This window comes from Entelurus aequoreus, linkage group LG18 (genome assembly GCF_033978785.1).
Source record: "Entelurus aequoreus isolate RoL-2023_Sb linkage group LG18, RoL_Eaeq_v1.1, whole genome shotgun sequence".
Lineage (NCBI taxonomy): Eukaryota > Metazoa > Chordata > Actinopteri > Syngnathiformes > Syngnathidae > Entelurus > Entelurus aequoreus.
Window position 1 is genome coordinate 38,245,264 of NC_084748.1, and position 24,013 is coordinate 38,269,276.

Consider the following 24,013-nt stretch of genomic DNA (forward strand, 5'->3'; position numbering starts at 1 on the left):
AAGAGTGTCGTGTTTGTCCTGGAGAACACACCACCATTCATGAAACCTTCCACTATTCCCACAGACGTCACACACCAGAAGGGCATTACAAAACAACTATTTATTCTCCTTCTTCTGTGGCGAAAAAGAGCTGTGACACAGCCCGACAGAAATGATAAGAAGCAAATCAAGAAAAGAAAAAAAAAACAGTTGGCATAATTAATCAACATTGTTTATGGTGCTCCTATGAGATCATGAATAAGTACGTTGTATAGGCGTTATTGAGGTATACAATGTTACACAAGCATCAAGATGATATACGAGTGCCTTCCAGTTCAAACTAAGAATTGAAATCAGATCTAACCCAATCTAAATGTTTCCCTTCACTGTGAAAAGGGATGAAAATAAAGTTTCTTAGATTATGCTTAGAGTGGTGAGAGTGTCCGCCCTGAGATCGGTAGGTCGTGAGTTCAAACCCCGGCCGAGTCATACCAAAGACTATAAAAAAAAATGGGACCCATTACCTCCCTGCTTGGCACTCAGCATCAAGGGTTGGAATTGGGGGTTAAATGACCAAAATGATTCCCGGGCGCAGCCACCGCTGCTGCTCACTGCTCCCCTCACCTCCCAGGGAGGTGGAACAAGGGGATGGGTTAAACACAGAGGGTAATTTCACCAGTCCTAGTGTGTGTGTGTGACTATCAGTGGTACTTTAACTTTAACTTAACTTTAATTATCTCCACAATGATGACATCCTAACTATTTTTGGGGGCAGTGGAATCAAGTCCAAACCATAACAATATTTAACAAAACAACCAAAATGCAACTGCAGTATTATTTTCAAAATAAATGTAAAAAAAAACCGAGAACCTTTACGATATTGGAAGTACAGTAGATCCACGGCTATTTCACTCCCTGTATATTTGCAAATTTAATTGGTTTGTTTTAAATTGTAAATAATTATTATTTTGGTAAATTAAACAAAAAGGTTTGACGGTGCTATTTGTCAAGCAAGTCACTTCACTCATTTTCCAGCAGGAAGATGCTTTGACAAGACGTGATGTTGAAAACTTCACGTTTTGTAAAATATTATGCGCCTACAATTTATTTTGTGTTGTGTAAAATTGAATTTAACCCTGCGATACATTGACAAATGATATCCGCCTCAACACAGACGCAGGAAAGTTCTCAGTCTTGGTTCTGCCGGATCTGAGTGCTGCCTTTGACACAGTTGACCATTCTATCGTTTTACAGGGGTTAGAAAACTGGGTGGGAATATCCGGTTGTTCTTGACTGGTTCAAGTCCTATCGCAATCACAGGACATTCTTGATGAAATTGGTAACTGTGGGGTTCCTCAGGGCTCAACTTTAGAACCACTATTGCTCCAGCCTGTACATGCTGCCTGTTCTTGACTGGTTCAAGTCCTATCGCGATCACAGGACATTCTTGATGAAATTGGTAACTTTGGAAATGGCTATGACCTGTGGGGTTCCTCAGGGCTCAACTTTAGAACCACTATTGTTCCAGCCTGTACATGCTGCCTGTTCTTGACTGGTTCAAGTCCTATCTCGATCACAGGACATTCTTGATGAAATTGGTAACTTTGGAAATGGCTATGACCTGTGGGGTTCCTCAGGGCTCAACTTTAGAACCACTATTGTTCCAGCCTGTACATGCTGCCTGTTCTTGACTGGTTCAAGTCCTATCTCGATCACAGGACATTCTTGATGAAATTGGTAACTTTGGAAATGGCTATGACCTGTGGGGTTCCTCAGGGCTCAACTTTAGAACCACTATTGTTCCAGCCTGTACATGCTGCCTGTTCTTGACTGGTTCAAGTCCTATCGCGATCACAGGACATTCTTGATGAAATTGGTAACTTTGGAAATGGCTATGACCTGTGGGGTTCCTCAGGGCTCAACTTTAGGACCCCTATTGTTCCAACTTGTACATGCTGCCAATAGGCCAGCTAATACTTAGCTTAAATGTGTCCTATACCGCAGCTATGCAGATGACACTCAGATCTACGTGTCACTGACGGCAGGTTGATTCACTTTGTCGCTGCATAGAACAGACCAGTGTGTGGATGCAAAACCATTTTCTTCCGCTCAATTCAGACAAAAGTGAACCAATTGTCTTTGGCGCAAAGAAGCAAAAAGATACTATTATTAGTCACCTTGAAACTCTCTCACTGAAACCTACTAATCAAGTTAGAAATCTCGGGGTAATAATGGACATAGACTTGAACTTTAAAAGCCACGTTAAGTCAATAACATCAGCAGCTTTTGACCACATAAAAACATTGCCAAAATCAGAGGAATAGTGTCGAAATCAGACTTACAGTACATCCATGCTGCTGCTCGAGTCCTGACAAGAACCAGGAAATACGACCATATTAGTCCAGTTCCTCTTTGGCCACTGCAATGGTTTCCTGTTACTCAGAGAACAGACTCTGAAACAGCTCTGCTTGTGTACAAGTATGTTCATGGTCTTGTGCCAAAGTACATCTCTAACATGTTAGAACCATATGAACCATCTCCAGCTCTGAGAACCTCAGGGAGTGGTCTCCTGCTGGTGCCTAGAGTGAGGATCGAACATAGTGAGACTGCGCTTCAAATCTGAAATAGTCCTCCAGAAGATAAGCTAAAAACCCTTTTATTTAATTGTGCATATGACAACTGAAAGTAGTTTATCTGCACTCTTTGATGTGAATCGTAATTGTTTTTATAATGACTTTACTTGGTGATTTTAATTCTAATTATGATTATTGTATTTTCATTTTTGGCCTTCTTGTAATTTTCTGTAAAGTACTTTGAATTGTGTTCTATAAATAAACTTGCCTTGCCTTTTACCATTAATCTCTTGGCATGGAAAACATTAAAAAAAATATTAAAAACATACAATTAACAAGGAGTTGAAAAATGTCCACTGGGGTGGACAACATGCGTTTAATTGATGAAATACTTTCCTAAAAAAAAAAAAAAAAGAAATACAATTTTGTAAACAGTATAAAATATTTTTAATTAACTTTAAAAATATGTTCACATATTTCAATATTGTTAAATATATTGCAAAACAACCCGACTACAAATGTTGTTTCCTATATTCTAATAAAAACTACATTAACATTCTAATAGCATTCATTAATTGATTCGCAGCCAGAAAGTTACTGCACGTTAAGAATCTTCAAAACTCACAGCAATACTATGCATGGCATTCAAAATATAGCCAGTGATGCATGATGTCCAATTTAGTGGACCAAAAATTCATCACAATTTCCTCATAACACAAAATCAAAGCTTGGAAATGTTAACTCTTATTCGTTTCTTGATGTTCCTATACTTTTGTACCTGCATGGCTTTCTTAGAAAAAGAGGAATGGACAGATATTCCTCCCGTTTTGCACTTCTGAATGTCCGTTTTTTTGCATTTAGAACAGCTGACCAACAGGTGGCAGGGTATGGCAACTTTGACTTTTAACTTCATGCATATAGGGGAAAGATCAGCTTTTGAATTGGTGTCCAATGTAGTGACCATGATGCATCACAAAGTTAAAAAGAGTGAGAGGAATATTACCCGTTTTTTTTTTTTAGACATTTAGAATTTTGAGGGTGGGTCTATTTTTTGTGTTCGGGAGGAAACCCTGGCAAGTAGCGGGATCTACGGTACTCTAAAAGAGGGGTTTTCAAAATGTTCCCCTGCACAATGTTTAAAATATGCAGTGGCCATTTTGATATTCTATACCGTTTATTAAAAAAAACTTAAAAAGCGAGCTAATGTGTCTCACAATATGCTGAAAAAATTGCCTCCTTTTCAGCTTTGTGTTAAAAAAAATATTATAGAAGAGCCTTATTCTTCCTTTTTAAATTAAACTTTAGATTTCCGTTTTTTTTTTATTTAGAGCTGCAGGCTGGTAATGGTCCCCGGGTCAGAATTTGGACACCTCTGCTCTAAATAGACCCCAATATTAAAGCATGACAAATAAGAATGAGGATGTAAAAAAAAATGTGCAACACACTATTTGAATCATAAAGATTTTAGCTGCAAAGATTAAGTTACTGAGTGCAAGTTAAAAAACAAAAGTTCAAAAAAAACAAGCGATTACAGTAATTTGATAACTTAAAAAAACGCTGCCATGGTAATTGAGTGCAGGTATTTTTTAAAGAAGAATAAACCCTACATAATTCGATCTAAAAAGGTGTTTGGCTACATTTACACCTGTGTTTGTTGTCAGTGCAGTCATCTTCAGCGACTCAGTAACTGCTTTCAAAATGACAGCCTTGTAACGGCGTGAAGATTCCAGCTGGGAGTCTATCACCTCACATTTTCCATAAAAACAGAGATTTTTTTTTTCACTCCCATAAAAATCCTTTAAAATGTAAGAATTTTCCAAAGTTGAAAAAAAAACAAGTTTTGTACCTGGCTGACATCTGTGGATTGTGTTTGAGCAAACACAGTGCAGCTGTAATAAAGCACAGCAAACCCACTCGGCATATTTTCACATTTTCTCTCGACGAGATGCTTGACACTCCACGCGCTCCTGTGGTCGTGTGGCAAACGGGCCCTACGAGCCCGTGGTCCTTTGGTAGGACATCTTATAGTAACAGCTGAATGCCTTGGCTGGTTTTTGTCAGTAATAAATTAATAAATACTGATTGTGTCAGCTGTGTGTGTGGGACCCTGATCCGCAGTGCGCCTCAAGGTCAACGACCCCACCCCCGGCCCCCCCGGTGGCGTTCAGTCGATGCGGTTTCCGCATATGGTGAAACGGTCTATCTCCAGCAAGTCCTTTTTGGGCGTTCTACGCGCGAGCACGTCCTCGTCCAGCCCTGTGTCGGTGTTGATGATTTTAATGACGTCGTCCTCCCCGTCGTCGGGGGTGGTGAGGAAAGCGTCAGAGTCACTCTTAGGGAGCGCGGTGGGGGTGGGGATTTCTGGCACGTGTGCTGGCTGAGGGCTGACCGACGCCAGGGGTATTCCTCCTTTGTCTGTGGCAGGTTCTGTAGGAAAGGGTGAAAGCGAGGTGCAAAATTGTGCCGTTTAAAAACCTTGAGCCTTGATAGAAATTAAACAAAAGCTATTACTAGGATATAAGCTACAATCATTGAAATTATAAATACCTTCTTACAATATTTCTCTGTGTTGTCTGTATATGTTTTTGATTGTACTACAGAAATCCCGGGCGCGGCTACGCTGCTGCCCACTGCTCCCCTCACCTCCCAAGGGGTGATCAAGGGGATGGGTCAAATGCAGAGGACAAATTTCACCACACCTAGTGTGTGTGTGACAATCATTGGTACTTTAACAAAAAAAAAGTAAAACTTTCGCACAATACAGTATTCTAATGTATTCAGATGCACTTCTATGCTGCTCTAAAAATGTCATATATTGTCCTCCTTTGTTGAGTATTTTACATTTTAGTTTACATTTGTTGTTGGCACTACCCACTGTAAGTGTATATATATATATGTATGCATTATATATGTATATATTATATATATATATATATATATATATATATATATATATATATATATATATATATATATATATATATATATATATATATATATATATATATATATATATATATATATATATATGTATGTGTGGGAAAAAAATCACAAGACTATTTCATCTCTACAGGCCTGTTTCATGAGGGGTTTACCTCAATCCTCAGGTTTGAGGTAAACCCCTCATGAAACAGGCCTGTAGAGATGAAATAGTCTTGTGATTTTTTACCCACACATACATATTACGCTCTACCACGGTATCGAGCACTATTTTTTGAAAAATCTAGTTAAGACATATATATATATATATATATATATATATATATATATATATATATATATATATATACAAATACATACTGTACATACATACACACACATATATATACATATATATATGTGTATATATATGTGTATATGTGTACAGTATGTGTGTATGTATACATACATATATATATATATACACATATGTAAATATATATATATATATATATATATATATATATATATATATATATATATATATATATATATACACACACATATATATATATGTATATACACATACATACATAAATACATATACATATATACACATGTATGTATATATGTGTGTATATATATATATGTATATATATATATATTCATATAAATATATATATATATATATATACACACACACATACATATACATACATATAAATATATATATGTATATATATATACACACACACACACACACACACACGCGCGCACACACACACATTTATATATATAGTATACATATATACATACACATACACTTATACACACACACGCACATATACTGTATATATAAACATGTACTACATTTGTACTGTATTGTAATATTTACACGTATTGAATTTACACATTTGTCTGTTTTCATTCGACGTCGTTTTAAAGGAAAACGTTTAAGCATTTTTAATTTGAATTTTAATCTTAGAAACTAAAAAATATACAAGTATTTGTACTACACGTGAACCTTATTTTCTTTTTTTGCACATATTTAGTAAACAAACAAAAACACACACCCTTTACATTATACATGGCAATGAAAATCTGATATTTTGCCATCAATTAAAAAGTGATTGGGAAATGTTTTTGGCTCATGTAAATATTTGTTTGTATAATCCTACAAACTAGCAAAGTTTATTTTTCAAAGTAACTAATAAAGACAATTATTACAATTAATGAATAAATAAATTACAATTATTATTTTTAGAAAACAAGAATGATTTTTTGTACAAATCCTACTAAATTATTATTTTCAATTTTAATATTATAAAATCATTATTTAAAATGTTAATATTATAAAAAATGTATTTAAACTTTTAATAATATACAATTGTTATTAAAAAATGTAATATATTAACATTATTGTTTTAATTATCATAACATCATTATTTGGAATATTATAGCATACTTTTTAAATAATATTATAACATTGTTACTATTATTGGTATCACTATTATCATTATTATTATTATTGTTATTATTATTACTATTATTATTATTATAATAACAGGTAAAGTGATGAATGGAGCTTTGTCTGTGCTACCTTGCTGGGGCGCAGTATGCGCTGCTTTGGTTCGATTAGCCTTGGAGTTGACGCGGCTGGAGACGGCAGAAGGCGGCGGGTCGAAGAGCTTCTCCTCCATGTTGGCCTCTTTGACAAACATGCAAGATGTGCCGAGCAGAACTATGCTGTTGAGCACTTTCAGGGTGATCAGCCTGCTCAAAAAAACAAAATGTCTTCAGGTGAATTAACAACTCAAATTGAAATTTTAAAAAAGTGCTCCTGTAGGTTGAAATGTATTTACCCCAAATAAAAGAGCAGCACACATATGAAGGAGAGCGAACCCTGGATCTTCACTGAGCTGCTGACCACTCGGATCAGCTGGGGGAAAGAAACAGAGGCGTCACATGACAGGAAATACACAAACACATGTTTTCAAAAAGACAGGGATACCAACCAGCAGTGCTAAAGGAAGAGGAATGAAGCCCATTCTTCTGGAGACAGAGTCGCTGTAGTCTGTGTAGGCCTACACACACACACGCACAAGTGAATTGAAGTATATTTATATAGCGCTTTTCTCTAGTGACTCAAAGCGCTTTACATAGTGAAACCCATTATCTAAGTTACACTTCAACCAGTGTGGGTGGCACTGAGAGCAGGTGGATTAAGTATCTTGCCCAAGCACACAACGGCAGTGACTTGGATGGTGGAAGCGGGGATCGAACCTGGAACCCTCAAGTTGCTGGCACGGCCGCTCTACCAACCGAGCCACGCCCCCACAATGTTATTAAAAGACCAACACACAGGGTCCGTCTACTTGATGACTTTTGGTATGTACATTTTTCTGCCGACTGCTGACGAGGTCAAAGGCGAGACTGGCTCGGTACTCTCCGTACACCTGCGGCATGAAATACAAAAAAGGGGAACAAATCAGAACTCAAGTGTGTGACAAATATAGAGAAAATATACTGAATGTCACATAACGAATAATAATAATGTAGAAAAAGTAAAAAACGTATTTATTTCTGTCGGAATGAGAGGTGATTCACCATAGGGACTAACTTCCCGTCGGCAAAGTTTTAGCGATTAGCTTTGACAGTGTTGGAGATAAAGGGGTTAATCCCTTCCTGTGGTACTGGGTTCCATTGCATAACCATGCTTCTTTCTATCGGAGACACAGAAAGTGTGAATGCTGGGCAGGAAAGGTCGGTAATGGTCACAGTGAGAGTTAGGGATGGGTGCTGTTCACATTGGAACTGAAATGGTACCAAATCCCAGTACCTGGGAGTCAATATTGGTACTCAGTGTTACTAATTTTCAGTACTTTTGTGTGTGTTTATAAATAATAATTGTTGGACAATAAATACCTTTTTTTTTTATTGCAACATTTAAAAATGAGCTGACTATGAGAACTGGTGTCCAGTGGTTGTATCGTTCTCGTTTGCAAGTATGACATTAAGTTGCAATTACAGTTGCAAGTCCAAGACATGGCAGTAGTGTATAGTTAATGGTGTGTTTTTTTTGTTGTGCCCTAAAAAGTGTTATACTGTAAGTAGATGTGTCCGATAATGGCTTTTTTGCCGATATCCAATATTCAGACATTATCCAACTCTTAATTACCGATTCCGATATCAACCGATACCGGTATATACAGTCATGGAATTAACACAATATTATGCCTAATTTTGTTGTGATGCCCCGCTGGATGCATTAAACAATGTAACAAGGTTTTCCAAAATAAATCAACTCAAGTTATGGAAAAAAATGCCAACATGGCACTGCAATATTTATTATTGAAGTCACAAAGTGCTATATTTTTTTTTAACATGTCTCAAAACTGCAGCTTGGAATTTGGGACATGCTCTCCCTGAGAGAGCATGAGGAGGTTGAGGTGGGCGGGGTTGGGGGGTGGGGTTGAGGTGGGGGGTGGGTAGCGGGGGTGTATATTGTAGCGTCCCGGAAGAGTTAGTGCTGCAAGGGGTTCTGGGTATTTGTTCTGTTGTGTTTAGGTTGTGTTACGGTGCGGATGTTCTCCCGAAATGTGTTTGTCATTCTTGTTTGTTGTGGGTTCACAGTGTGGCGCATATTTGTAACAGTGTTAAAGTTGTTTATACGGCCACCCTCAGTGTGACCTGTATGGCTGTTGACCAAGTATGACTTGCATTCACTTGTGTGAGTGAAAAGCCGTAGATATTATGTGATTGGGCCGGCATGCAAACGCAGAGCCTTTAAGGTTTATTGGCGCTCTGTACTTCTCCCTACGTCCATGTACCACTCCGTACAGCGGCGTTTTAAAAAGTCATACATTTTACTTTTTGAAACCGATACTGATAATTTCCGATATTACATTTTAAAGCATTTATCGGCAGCCTGATATTATCGGACATCTCTAACTGTAAGTATACCACTACTGTAAGACTGTAGTACTGTAATACAGTAAGTATTGTAGCTGTTATGCACCACCTGCTTGATTATAACGTACATCTTAGTTATAGTTTATTAACGGCTTACAAAATTAATCAGTAGCACGTCAATAGCAAGGCCAATGTATATTAGCATCAAGCTACCGTGTTTTTTGGAAAATGGAGCCTTAGTTGCACCCATCCCTAACTCTCACTGTGACTGTTGTAAAGCATTTTTGAGTCAATTGCTTTGTCAGTATTTAAAATTGCAAATGTATCTAGAGGGAGACTGGCTGAGTCTGCTCTATGTGCTGCTGCGGTGATCGCCAAGTGCCGAAGTGCGAAGAACCGGATGAGTTGGCACTGTAACATGGCACCACTGGATTCGACGTGAATCAGTGCTCGGTAGGGCTGGCAGGTTTTGGTCGGTGCCAAAAAAGTACCGCAATCAATACATATCCCAAGTGAGGGTGCGCCTCCACATGTTGCGTTAGGACAAAGTAGTATAGTGTCGTAAGGTGGAGCAGGTGAATTTAAACATGTTTGGCTTTGACTTTTTTGTGTTTTTGTGTCGAAGAGATATCTAACTCCTAATGCCTAATCATCAGCTTTAAAGAAAATCTCACTATGTTCAAAATTCTTGTGTTCAGACAAATCTTTTGTGTACGAAAGCTTTGACGAAGGCTGAAGTGTCAGCCGAAACTGTCAGCGGGTAAGAAAACCTTTCTCACAAAAAAAAGATTTGTCTGAACACAATCATTTTGAACAAAGTTATTTGATACGACAAGATAACACAATCAATTGAATTTGAGAAAATCTCACTGTGAGTGATCTCCCATACAAACACTGTTGCTTAGTACTCAGTTGTATTAGTATGAGTTGTATTTGTTTCCCAACATCACCAGACAGATATGCTGGAAGCATGCGGGAGAGACTCACGTCAGCACTGATGTCGTTGAATTTGGTGATGAACGCGTGCTTGACGATGTCGACAGTCACCTCAGAGGCGATCACCATGGCGACGTCGGGAAATAGCACCCACAAGTGATCTGACAAAAAGAGAGATGCATTTCAAATACTTCAAATCAAATCAGTCAAGGGAGATATCTGCCTATTTGAGCCTACATATTTCTGGATTTTTTAAACATTTTTTAAAGTGGATTTCAACTGCTCTGTCCTGTACGGTGGCCGACAGAGGCAAAACACACAGCACCGTAAAAAACACACACAAACCCCTAACACACATCCAATAAAGGGAAAACACAACTCAATAAATCGGTAGCTCAATAATATTGTTTGAAAAAAGTTTAACAAAGACAGAATATGTACTTTTTCACTCCAAAAACTTTATTCTGGGCATTCCGCTTATGTATGTCCGCTAACTTTTTGCAACTCAAGGCCAAGAAAACGGAAATGCTGATTATCGGTCCTGCTAGACACCGACATCTATTTAATAATACCACCTTAACATTTGACAACCAAAGGCGAATCGGTAAAGAATCTGGGTATTATCTTCGACCCAACTCTCTCGTTTGAGTCACACATTAAGAGTGTTAAAAAATTGGCCTTTTTTCATCTCCGTAATATCGCTAAAATTCATTCCATTTTGTCCACTAGCGACACTGAGATCATTATTCATGCGTTCGTTACGTCTCGATTACTGTAACATATTATTTTCGGGTCTCCCTATGTCTAGCATTAAAAGATTACAGTTGGCACAAAATGCGGCTGCTAGACTTTTGACAAGAACAAGAAAGTTTGATCATATTACGCCTATACTGGCTCACCTGCACTGGCTTCCTGTGCACTTAAGATGCGACTTTAAGGTTTTACTACTTATGTATAAAATACTACACGGTCTAGCTCCATCCTATCTTGCTGATTGTATTGTACCATATGTCCCGGCAAGAAATCTGCGTTCAAAGAACTCCGGCTCATTAGTAATTCCCAGAGCCCCAAAAAAATCAGCGGGCTATAGAGCGTTTTCTATTCGGGCTCCAATACTATGGAATGCCCTCCCAGTAACAGTTAGAGATGCTACCTCAGTAGAAGCATTTAAGTCCCATCTTAAAACTCATTTGTATACTTTAGCCTTTAAATAGACCCCCTTTTTAGACTAGTTGATCTGCCGTTTCTTTTCTTTTCTCCTCTGCCCCCCTCTCTATTGTGGAGGAGGGGGGGACACACAGGTCCGGTGGCCATGGATGAAGTGCGGCTGTCCAGAGTCGGGACCCGGGGTGGACCGCTCGCCTGTGCAACGGTTGGGGACATCTCTGCGCTGCTGACACGTCTCCGCTCGGTATGGTTTCCTGCTGGCCACACTATGGACTGGACTCTCACTATTATGTTAGATCCACTATGGACTGGACTTTCACAATACTATGTCAGACCCACTCGACATCCATTGCTTTCGGTCTCCCCTAGAGGGGGGGTTACCCACATATGCGGTCCTCTCCAAGGTTTCTCATAGTCATTCACATCGACGTCCCACTGGGGTGAGTTTTCCTTGTACCGAGGATGTCGTTGTGGCTTGTGCAGCCCTTTGAGACACTTGCGATTTAGGGCTATATAAATAAACATTGATTGATTGATTGATATTTGTATATCCCTCTCAGACCTAGCACCACTGGTACGGCTTACTCAGATATGAATACGTAGATTCCGCCTTCAGGCTTGTCAGGCGCGTCAACACGGCCACCATCTTGAGCGGGGTTTCGTCAGACAGATCAGACTGTTGTGCAATTAACTGGACCCAACATTTGAGTCTTTGACAGACCTTTGTCTCAGTTCACTAATGCAGTAAATACACACGGCTTCCTCCTGCTCAAGATGATGGCCGCTTAGACGCATCGTTCCAGCAGACAGCAGCATCTATGTATTCGTACCTACGGGTACTTCCTTGTGGCATGCTAACTTTCAGTTTCATTGTATACTAACGTTGTCTTTTGGGGATTTATGTGTGTTTTGGGCATTTGCGCCGCACTTGTGTGCTGTTTTTTGTGAAGTTGTATGCGTTTTGGCAGTTTGCGTGTGGTTTGGACGTTTTCTGCGCGTTTGCCCCAGTCGGCCAGCATAATCCTGGGACTGTATATGAACAAAACTATTGGGACACTTGGCTTATCAACTACAGGAATTGAAAACGGAAGAAAACTGCCTGGACAAGTCAGAGTGGTCACCAGTAAATGCCAGGGTATCTCTTTTCTAGTACGTCCAATTTCACCCAAGCAGGCCGTTATGGACCTCCTCCCAAACTGTTCGAAGGATGCATGCGATTGTCCAAAATGTCCTGATAAAGATGACAAATTCAGTCCAAAGCCTGATTGATTAATAGGCCGGTCCCAATAGTTTTGTGCAAATTGTGTACGTTTGGTACACAAAGAGCTTAGTCTTTTTACAGCACTTTTGGCATTTAATTAGCCAATTTAATACGGATTAAGTTGCGTCTCTGCCTACTGTATTTACCAGGGTTCCAGGAGAACTGCTCCATGTTTCTCAGGCAGACGATGAGCAGGAGGATGTAGTTCGTGAACCTCTCTTTTATATCTGTGGAAAACAAAACAAAAATCAATCCTGGATTAACCTACTTTGCACTTGTGTGTGCGCGCATGTGATTTCTGAAATTTACCTTCAGCTAAAGTTAGGAGAGTAATACGTGTCTGTAACCTCCCCGACCCCGTTTTGTATCTTTTGCTCACTTACCGCTGTTTGACATCTGGAAAAGGTTGTTCTTCTCAAACTTTTTGAAGACGCTTCCTTTGATCTCCACAAACTGCAAGGAGACAAAAATCACATGGACAAACGGGACATAACTTTAGGTACAACTGCACATTTCATATGGAGTGTCTCGATTCGATTTGGATATCGGCCTGATAACTGCAAAAAAAAAAGTATTGGCTTGCATCGAAAATGTCCAATGTAAGCCCTCCGATACACCCAATCCGGCAGCGCGTTTACTTGTGCAAAGCTTAACATCTTGAAGCTTAACATCTAGAAGTCCACCAATAAGCACACAAGGTTGGTCGTTTCTTGTGGTATAGTTAAGTCATTTAAAAAAGGTAAACATGGTAGGCTATTGGCTATTAGGGGAAAGCAGCTACACAACAGGTATGCATACGTGAGCACAAAAGTTAGCATCATTCAACTGTGTCATGGGCTTAATATTTAATTAATTATTGTGTCAAAAAACAATTGCATACCACTTAAATTCAACTTATCTGATTTATAACAGCAAAAGACTTACAAAATTTGTGAATAAGTAGATATGATCAAAATAGTATCATCTCAGGTAGATTCCCGTGCCATTTTGAGAGATAATTAGCAAGCGAGATCCGTGATAAATGGGTTATACTTGTATAGCGCTTTTCTACCTTCAAGGTACTCAAAGCGCTTTGACACTATTTCCGCATTCACACAATGATGGCGGGAGCTGCCATGCAGCGTTTCCCATAAACTGTCAAGATACCTGTGGTGGTGGGGGCGTGGCTATGGGCGAGATCACCATGACATCATCGAGTAATTTGCATAATTTACTACAATGATTTGATTTTCTCTAAAAAGGCTAAAAAAATGTATACTTACTAATTATTAATAACAGTTTTGTTTTAAACGTCCATCCATCCATCCATCCATTTTACAATATGATTACAACACTTTATGTACATATTTGAATGTAGATTTGAACAATAAGTTATTCACTGAAATATATTTATTAATTGTGGTTCTTACAAAAAATATATCTTATAAAATATAAAAGCTAAAATGTCTCAAAGCTCTGCCCCTTTAATTAGTGCATACTAAATAATTTAACTTTAGCCTACTACTACAACCATATTATTTACCAGCAACATAAAGTGAAACAGAGGCAGAGGTGTCCTGCCACAGTCAGTAACAAATAAACAGAAAACAGTAGTGGTGGTAGATAGACACAGAGCTTCATCAAACATCTGATCCACTGAACAAAGAGCTCCAAAAATCTTGAACTTTAGACTGCCATCAGTTTTACTCCCTACACTTAACCATGTGTTTCCTACTGCCTGCAGACTTTGCACCCTTTGTTATATACACATGTTGTGTTTCTAATATAAATACATTTAATAAAGTCAAATACAAATAAGGCAACAAGAGAAGTATCCTACACTTCTCTTTTGTAAAGTAAATCTGAACAGTCGATATGGGCATCTACATCAACTATATGATTTGCCTGAGAAGCTGGAGAGGACAAAAAATAAATAAAATTAAATTAAAAAAATAATAATATATATATTTTTTAAATTTTTTATTTGTGGCGCACGTAATTCTTTCGTGGCGGGCCGCCACAAATAAATGAATGTGTGGGAAACCCTGCCATGCATCAAGGACACAACGAGGTTGGTAGTAGGTGGGGATCGAACCAGGAACCCTCAGGTTGCTGGCACGGCCACTCTCCCAACCGCGCCACGCCGTCTCCTGATGATGTAGAGGTGAGAACCACAGATCCCTTCCCCATCAACAACAATTTTAATCATGCAGACGTTGTGGGAAATAACAATGATTACTTTGGGGAAAATTATGATCCTGAACCTTATATTTTTAGCTTGAATATAAGAAGGATGTGCTACAACTTGTAGAAGCTGTGTGCTAAACAGATCCAGCTTTAGAGAAGCTAGCATCATGTGGCAGTATAGCTAAGTGCTAAACTAGAAATACAAACTATGAACATAATAAAACCATCGCTTGCTGTATAATGTCTGCTCTCACTGCGATGATGAATGATAGGATGTCCATATCTTTACAACAGATGAAGAATTCATTTTAATAAACTCAAAGGGTTAAAAGGAAAAGTTGCTGCCTGATATAGTGTGTTTGTCTCCATCTCCGGGTATAAATTGAATGTCACAGATGAACAACGTTTAGATTCATGGCTAAATCCTCCGATTAACCAAATGAGAGGCATGAGTAATAATCTAGAGTAACTATGATTAGCAGAGATGCGATGAAGCAGCAGCAGGACACCGGCCGGCTCAATGCTGCAGGATAAGCTAGAAGTTCGCTCTGTTATTAATGCGCCTCTAAAAAAAATTGTCTGCGTCAGCACTTGTAATAACTATATCAATAGTATTTGGTTACTATTCAGGTCAAGATATGTAAATAGAGAATTTTTGGTGGGTTTAGGATGGTTATTGAGAGGGTTTTGTGGGCAAAATAGAGCGCCCCCATTGACTCAATTGTTAGCAGACTTTTTATTCATTTAAATAAATAAAAAAAACCCATATGTGTTCATGTCTTACATAAGGATTGTGAATGATAAACAGCACATCTCTTTTCAATTTTTGCATATTTTCAGTATGACTGATCTGATATGGTCAGAGTGCAGAAACTCTCATCATGACGTCATCCCACCCCGAATCTACGGAAATTTCCAAAGACATTCGGGGCAAAATTTTCAAAATGACCGTTTCAAATTGTGGCATTTTGTGATGTTGAGACTGTATTTTCACATACTAGTTTGTGGATTGGAAGTACAATTGTACATGGTTTAATCATTAAACCATTTCCAATTGTGTTTCATTGTATCTATTCAACTTTAATGGATACAATTAAACACAATTAGGCATGTAAAGTAAACTGGTTTTTCCATTCTACTGGTACTTTAAAGACGGCATAAGTCCATTCCAGACGTTAATAATATATAGATTAGTGTTTTTCATACCTACCATTGTTATCAATCTTAGTCATTTCAACTCATCAAGCCTTTTCTAACATTCCACTCTTCAAAATAATCATAATAATATGCATGATTCTGCTAATATCGTAACGCATCAATATCGGTACTGAATCGGAAGTGAAAACGTTGGATCGGGACAGCCCTAGATACAATAGAAGCGCTGTATCGTTATTTTTTCACATCTTTTATTGAGATCATGGGCGGTTCTTAAACTTCTTCAAACTTCCCATCATTTTAACACAAGTCATTCTTCTGTTTGAAGAATTTGATTCCAGAACATGAGATTTTTTTTTTTTTAGAATCTTCCTATTAAAGTCTAATACACAATTCCTGTACTTAAGTGTTTGACTAGGTCTTTTGTAAATCTATGTTGTGTTTTCAGCCTAATGATGGCCTCAATCCCTTCTCTTCATTGGACTTTATGTTGTAAAAGCTAAACAGCTGCCAAATAAAATGCCTGGAATGATCTACAGTCCTTTCGTAACTGCACCTCAATAAATCAAACAATCAATCAATCAATCAAAGTTTATTTATATAGCCCTTAATCACAAGTGTCTCAAAGGGCTGCACAAGCCACAACACCATCCCCGGCTCAGATCCCACATCAGAAAAAAACTCAACCCAATGGGAAACAATGAGAAACCTTGGAGGGGTGACCAGTGCAATGGATATCGAGTGGATCTAGTTAAAAGTGTGAGAGTCCAGTCCATAGTGGGGCCAGCACCTGACCAAACAACCTCATGAGAATCAATTGAACCATTTGACACAAAATTTAAAAAATTCCAAAATGGTAAATCTCATATTATTGTGAATCCTCCTAAAATACAGCCAAACTTTAATCATATATTTATTGTTTTCATTGCAATCCCATTGTCTTTGTGTATTAGGGCAATAATCCTAAAAATATATAACTGTCCAAGTACTTCTGGACCCGACTGTATATTTTAAGCTATAAGGTGTACTTAATGCAGATATGTCTACTCACGTTGTTCGACATCATGATGGTGAGGAGCGACTTGTTGTGGGAGTTGAAGGCGACATTGAGCGTGGTGGCCTGGACCATAATGAGGATGGCGTGGAGAACTGGAAACAAGCACGTTAAGAAGGAAACAAAAGCACAATTTTGGAAAGAAACATAGAACTGAATCAACATTATCACTAAGATGACATATTTTACTGTCACATTCAGTTAACCGAATTAAACGAAGAAGGATACAGACATAGAGCACGGCCATGAAAAAGTGGGGGATGACGCCTATGTGCGCCCTTTTCTTCTCTTTGGGTTCCGTGGCCGTCCAGTACAGCGCGTCCAGGATGTCCTGGCCGAAAGACGAGAAGAGGCGATCCGCCACCTGCCGAAAAACATCGGAAGGGGAGAGAGATGATAAGGAGAAGGAGGCAAATGGTTGCCTGCAGTGGTGATGAATCTCAGTGTACCTCTAGCATATTGTAGATGATGTAGAGTTTAATGACTGACTGGCCCCGGATGAGGTGGTACATCATGGCGTAGTCAACGTAGCTCATCATGGAGTAACACAGCACCATGATGAAGCCTTTTAGGACGTCGCACACCTGCGCTGGCTGGAGCAGGCGAGTCCCTCTAAAAACACAGTAAAATATAAAAGGTGTTGTAAAGAAATATTCAGAGTTAAAGGCCTACTGAAACCCACTACTACCGACCACGCAGTCTGATAGTTTATATATCAATGATGAAATCTTAACATTATAACACATGCCAATACGGCCGGGTTAACTTATAAAGTGACATTTTAAATTTGCCGCTAAACTTCCGGTTCGAAACGCCTCTGAGGATGACGTATGCGCGTGACGTAGCCCGGGGAACACGGGTATGCCTTCCACATTGAAGCCAATACGAAAAAGCTCTGTTTTCATTTCATAATTCCACAGTATTCTGGACATCTGTGTTCGTGAATCTGTTGCAATCATGTTCATTGCATTATGGAGAAGGAAGCTGAGCAAGCAAAGAAGAAAGTTGTCGGTGCGAAATGGACGTATTTTTCGAACGTAGTCAGCAACAACAGTACACAGCCGGCGCTTCTTTGTTTACATTCCCGAAAGATGCAGTCAAGATGGAAGAACTCGGATAACAGAGACTCTAACCAGGAGGACTTTTGACTTCGATACACAGACGCCTGTAGAGAACTGGGACAACACGGACTCTTACCAGGATTACTTTGATTTGGATGACAAAGACGCAGACGTGCTACTGTGAGTATGCAGCTTTGGCTTCTAAACATTTGATCGCTTGACCGTATGTGCGCAACTTTTTTTTGCGTATGTACGTAACTTTTTTAAAATATATAAGCTTTATGAACCTTGGGTTAGGTGAACGGTCTTTTGGGCTGAGTGATTGTGTGTGTTGATCAGGTGTTTGAATTGTATTGGCGTGTTCTATGGAGCTAGGAGCTAGCATAGGAGCTAGGAGTTAGCATAACAAAGACGTAGGTGTTTTTATGCAGGATTAATTTGTGTCATATTAAATATAAGCCTGGTTGTGTTGTGGCTAATAGAGTAAATATATGTCTTGTGTTTATTTACTGTTTTAGTCATTCCCAGCTGAATACCAGGTACCGTGAGTATGCAGCCTTGGCTGCTAAACATTTGATAGCTTGACCGTACGTGCGCGTCACGTACGTAACTTTTTAAAAATATATGAGCTTTATGAACCTTGGGTTAGGTGAACGGTCTTTTGGGCTGAGTGATTGTGTGTGTTGATCAGGTGTTTGAATTGTATTGGCGTGTTCTATGGAGCTAGGAGCTAGCATAGGAGCTAGGAGCTAGCATAACAAACACGCAGGTGTTTTTATGCAGGATTAATTTGTGTCATATTAAATATAAGCCTGGTTGTGTTGTGGCTAATAGAGTATATATATGTCTTGTGTTTATTTACTGTTGTAGTCATTCCCAGCTGAATATCAGGTACCGTGAGTATGCAGCCTTGGCTGCTAAACATTTGATAGCTTGACCGTATGTGCGCGTCACGTACGTAACTTTTTAAAAATATATAAGCTTTATGAACCTTGGGTTAGGTGAACGGTCTTTTGGGCTGAGTGATTGTGTGTGTTGATCAGGTGTTTGAATTGTATTGGCGTGTTCTATGGAGCTAGGAGCTAGCAGAGGAGCTAGCATAACAAACACGTAGGTGTTTTTATGCAGGATTAATTTGTGGCATATTAAATATAAGCCTGGTTGTGTTGTGGCTAATAGAGTATATATATGTCTTGTGTTTATTTACTGTTGTAGTCATTCCCAGCTGAATATCAGGTCACCCCCGGCTCTCACAGCATCTTCCCTATCTGAATAGCTTCAACTCCCCACTAGTCCTTCACTTGCACTTTACTCATCCACAAATCTTTCATCCTCGCTCAAATTAATGGGGAAATTGTCGCTTTCTCGGTCCGAATCTCTCTCACTTCATGCGGCCATCATTGTAAACAATAGGGAACTTTGCGTATATGTTCAACTGACTACGTCACGCTACTTCCGGTAGGGGCAAGCCTTTTTTTTATCAGATACCAAAAGTTGCAATCTTTATCGTCGTTGTTCTATACTAAATCCTTTCAGCAAAAATATGGCAATATCGTGAAATGATCAAGTATGACACATAGAATAGATCTGCTATCCCCGTTTAAATAAAAAAAAAAATCATTTCAGTAGGCCTTTAAGTTCTTTCCCATAAACATGGGGACTTGGTTGGGAATCACAAAAAGGTATCTACTACCCTCTAGAGGCAACCAACAATAATGCACCACACTGTTACATTGTTAGGGACATTTTAAAGGTCCCCCCTTGTGCAAAATGGGCTAGCAGTAATGAGTGCGTGTCTTTAGAGCCTGTTTATGAGCACAAAAATATATCCTCTCCCTTACTCACGTTTGCTCCACTTTTGAGAGAAGAAGGGTTTAAATAGTTCGCATTTCAAGTTGTTTTTTTTCATGTCCGGAAGCCATAACCTCCTTCCTCTGACATATTTACATAGTTATACGCCCGCCACTTCACTACGGGGAAGCCTTATTAAAAAAAGAAATGGCTTTGCCACACATCTATAAAAAAAGCCTGGAAGTCAGCCAACAATCTGTCAGTCAGCTCCAGATGTGGAAGCTGTAAGTCTGATCATATATGTTTTTCTTCAATTAATAGGCTAACCTAGCATGAAGGCCAGTTAAAAAGACAGTTATTGGTGACAAACAGCTCTGTGACTAGTCCACATGGTAGTGGAATTTGTGACCCGAAGATGCGGACAAAGGAGACAGTCTGCAGGTAAAACTGTATTTAATATACAACAAAATAACAAAACTAGTGCAGCTGGGACTGCACAGGAAGCATAAAGAAAGCTAGGCAATTACGAACCATAAAGAAAGAAATAGCAGAACATCTAGTCAGGGTAATGACTGCATAGATGCCAACACATTAGCCATGAAGCTTAAACAAACACTCAATGATCCAGCGCCGCATGATATGGAACAGGCGTGAGAAATCAGCGCTCCCACAGGAAGTAGAAAAAAGGGAACAGCTCTAAAAAAAGGAAACAAACACTAAAGACAGAAAAAATACAACACTAAACCCCAACAAGATATGACCTATGTAAGAGGTCATGACAAGCTCATTAGGATTAAAGCTACACACACAAAACCTCTTAAGGAAAGCCCTTATTAACAGTCTAAATTTCAGCATCAAGGCTAGATTTTGTGAGACCTCCCAGATTTATTTAAAATTGGGAAAATAGTCCAATGCGAGACCATTAAACTTATACAGCACATTGGGGGTATTTTGTTCTGGTGGGACAGATTTTAGCCTTAAGACGCCAATATCGACAACAGAGTCAACTGAACATACTTTACAACAAGACCCACACACTAGCAACAAGTGAAGGAGCATGGAGAATACCGATAATTTCCGATATTACATTTTAAAGCATTTATCGGCCGATAATATCGGCAGTCCGATATTATCGGACATCTCTACTTCTAACATTTTTTTCCGCCTTGTTTGATCGAGGAAATATGCTAACAGCTGATCACCGTGACCGAACTCAAATTAATCGCGATCAAGAATCACAATCAAATAATCTCGCAGCCTTATAAACTGCTCCTTTTTCCCAAACTTTGAACCATGCGGTTTATACAAAGGTGCAGCTAATCTACGGATTTTTCTTTGCTGACGGCTAAATTAATTAAATTAAATTAAGATTAAGAAAAAATATCAAACAATGTTCTAAAATGATTCACTTAAAAAAAACAACTATTTAAACCCAAAGTGTTTACAAAGTACAAAGAAGAAGAACCCTGATAAACATCTTGAACCCTTTAAAAAAAATAAAAAAAATTGTCTTCACCTCAAAGGATGAAAAAAAAACATCAATTACTTTTCTGTTTTGTTTGATCGGCCGTTTTACTGCTGTGTTACGGGCACTGTTTGGAAAAAATCATGGTGCAGTATGTAAATAAACATTTAAAAAATATTTCTGTATACCGTACATATCTATTTTTACAACGTACCAGTAAATATCTGCGGTTTATAGTCCGGTGCAGCTAATATATAAAAAAAATGTTTTCTTCTTCTAAAATGTAGTCCTTATCTTTTCTTACTGGTAAGTGTTTTCCATTTTGACAGAAAATACATATTCCCTGCATGAAATTACACTACATATATTGCAACAAAAACATCATCATACTTTCCCAACTATTTTTGTTAAAATAAAACTAAATACTTAAATATCTGCTTGACTTAGGATTCAAAGCAAGTTATCCATCAAATTGTAAAAATTACAACAGATTTCACAATACAATTTACAGTGTTTTTTACAGCATATTACTGTAAATTAAAAAAACTACCAGGGTTTTTTTTACAGTAAAATTCTGGCGACTGAGCTGCCAGTTTTTTACAGTTAAAATGTACAATTGTGGTTTGTATGGTGTATTACTGTAAATGGAAAAAATGGTACCACAGTAGTTTGTATGGTGTATTACTGTAAATGAAAAAAATGGTACCACAGTAGTTTGTATGGTGTATTACTGTAAATGAAAAAAATGGTACCACAGTTGGTATGGTATGGTGTATTACTGTAAATGAAAAAAAAATGGTACCACAGTTTTTTATAGTAAAAAACTGGCAGCTCAGTTGCCAACATTTAAAAAAGTGGTAGTGTTTTTCTATTTGCAGTAATATGCTGTAAAAACCACTATCTTTTTCCATTAACTGTAATATCCGAAAGGGACAAACAGTAGAACATGGATGTTGTAAAAAACAACGTGTATTTTACAGAAAAATTCTGGTAAATAAGTTGCCAGTTTTTTACTGTTAAATCTACCTTTTTTTATTACAGTGTACATAAAAATATATATATATATGTATAATAATCCAATGCATAGACAAATTAATATATCATTCACTGTTATAAGCGGCCCTCTGAGGGTAGCCATAACTGTGACATGACCCCAAAACTGCGGTAAATACCTTTTTTTTTTTCTTAAATGAAAGCTGAACGTGGATACAACAATGAAACAGGTGCTTAATAACAACTTACCCGAGGCCGCAGCATGGCACCGTGATAAGCTGTAGAAGGGCCAGCAGCACTCTGAGGGGCAACAGCGTGAAGACGTAGAGAAAGGCGTCCAGACAGAGGAAGAAGCCGAACGTCATCAACTTAACGGAAGGAGAAAAGCGCATTTTTGACACCTCTGTAGGCTGATCTAATGTGTGTTTTCACTCACCTTCTCCAACTCCTTAGGAATACGTAGGCAGGTGTACACTCTTTCTCGGCGCTCTGTGTATTTGGCCTCGTTGTGCTCCAGGAAATAACCCCTGGTCAGCTCAGTAGTGACAAACCTGACCAGAGACAGATCTGCAGGGAAACAAGCGGCAAAACAAATACACAGCATTAGTTGCACGTTTTACTTTGTGAGTGAACATTCGACCCCGAAAGGAACAAGCGGTAGAGAATGGATGGATGGATGAATGGCTAGATGGAGTGAACATTCGCTAGTTGCTCTTGTGTTGGAGCCCCAATAGATTGTGCAGGTGTATCAATTACACTATATTGCCAAAAGTATTTGGCCACCCATCCAAATGATCAGAATCAGGTGTTCAATCACTTGGCCCGAAAGAATGGGCCGCTCTCTGTGATTTCCAGAGTGGAACTGTCATAGGATGCCACCTGTGCAACAAATCCAGTCGTAAAAAATGTTCCTCGCTCCTAAATATTCCAAATGGAAGAGTTTGGGAGCAACAGAGAGGGGTCAGTGAAATTTGGTGGAGGAGAAATTATGATGTAGGGTTGTTTTGCAGGAGTTGGGCTTGGCCCCTTAGTTCCAGTGAAAGGAGCTTTGAATGCTCCAGAATACCAAAACATTTTGGACAATTCCATGCTCCCAACCTTGTGGGAACAGTTTGGAACAGGCCTCTTCCTCTTCCAACATGACTGTGCACCAGTGCACAAAGCAAGGTCCATAAGGACATGGATGACAGAGTCTGGGGTGGATTAACTTGACTGGCCTGCACAGAGTCCTGACCTGAACCCGATAGAACACCTTTGGGATGAATTAGAAAGGAGACTGAGAGCCAAGCCTTCTCGACCAACATCAGTGAGTGAGAGTTGAAGCTGTAATAGCTGCAAAAGGTGGACCAACATCATATTGAACCCTATGGGTTAGGAATGGGATGGCACTTCAAGTTCATATGTGAGTAAAGGCAGGTGGCCAAATACTTTTGACAATATAGTGTACTTTCTGTAATCTGAGGTCTCTGGTGAATGTACTGTTCTGTATGTGCAGTATAATAACATTGTTCTGTGCATTCCCCCCAAAGCAAAGTTAATTTTACTCTTATTGACATAAGAGAACATGTTGTTGACATAGTT

General features: G+C 38.7%; 2 protein-coding genes across 2 annotated transcripts in view; one reads left to right on the plus strand and one right to left on the minus strand.

Moving 5' to 3' along the window:
* Positions 1-24,013, minus strand: part of tapt1b (transmembrane anterior posterior transformation 1b) — a 24,486-nt gene continuing 473 nt past the window's right edge. Inside the window, exons 2-14 of the mRNA XM_062027134.1 lie at positions 22,869-22,999; positions 22,682-22,800; positions 17,572-17,734; positions 17,351-17,486; positions 17,120-17,217; positions 13,131-13,200; positions 12,894-12,974; positions 10,371-10,480; positions 7,868-7,927; positions 7,487-7,555; positions 7,334-7,410; positions 7,072-7,244; positions 1-4,979 (exon numbers count right to left, since the gene is read on the minus strand). Of these exons, the coding sequence (XP_061883118.1) occupies positions 4,717-4,979; positions 7,072-7,244; positions 7,334-7,410; positions 7,487-7,555; positions 7,868-7,927; positions 10,371-10,480; positions 12,894-12,974; positions 13,131-13,200; positions 17,120-17,217; positions 17,351-17,486; positions 17,572-17,734; positions 22,682-22,800; positions 22,869-22,999 (1,550 nt within the window). The 3' untranslated portion in view covers positions 1-4,716. The remainder of the gene's footprint in view (positions 4,980-7,071; positions 7,245-7,333; positions 7,411-7,486; positions 7,556-7,867; positions 7,928-10,370; positions 10,481-12,893; positions 12,975-13,130; positions 13,201-17,119; positions 17,218-17,350; positions 17,487-17,571; positions 17,735-22,681; positions 22,801-22,868; positions 23,000-24,013) is intronic.
* clrn2 (clarin 2) overlaps positions 23,717-24,013 on the plus strand; it is a 5,758-nt gene continuing 5,461 nt past the window's right edge. Inside the window, exon 1 of the mRNA XM_062027136.1 lies at positions 23,717-23,834. The gene's annotated coding sequence lies outside the window, so the exon portion shown is untranslated. The remainder of the gene's footprint in view (positions 23,835-24,013) is intronic.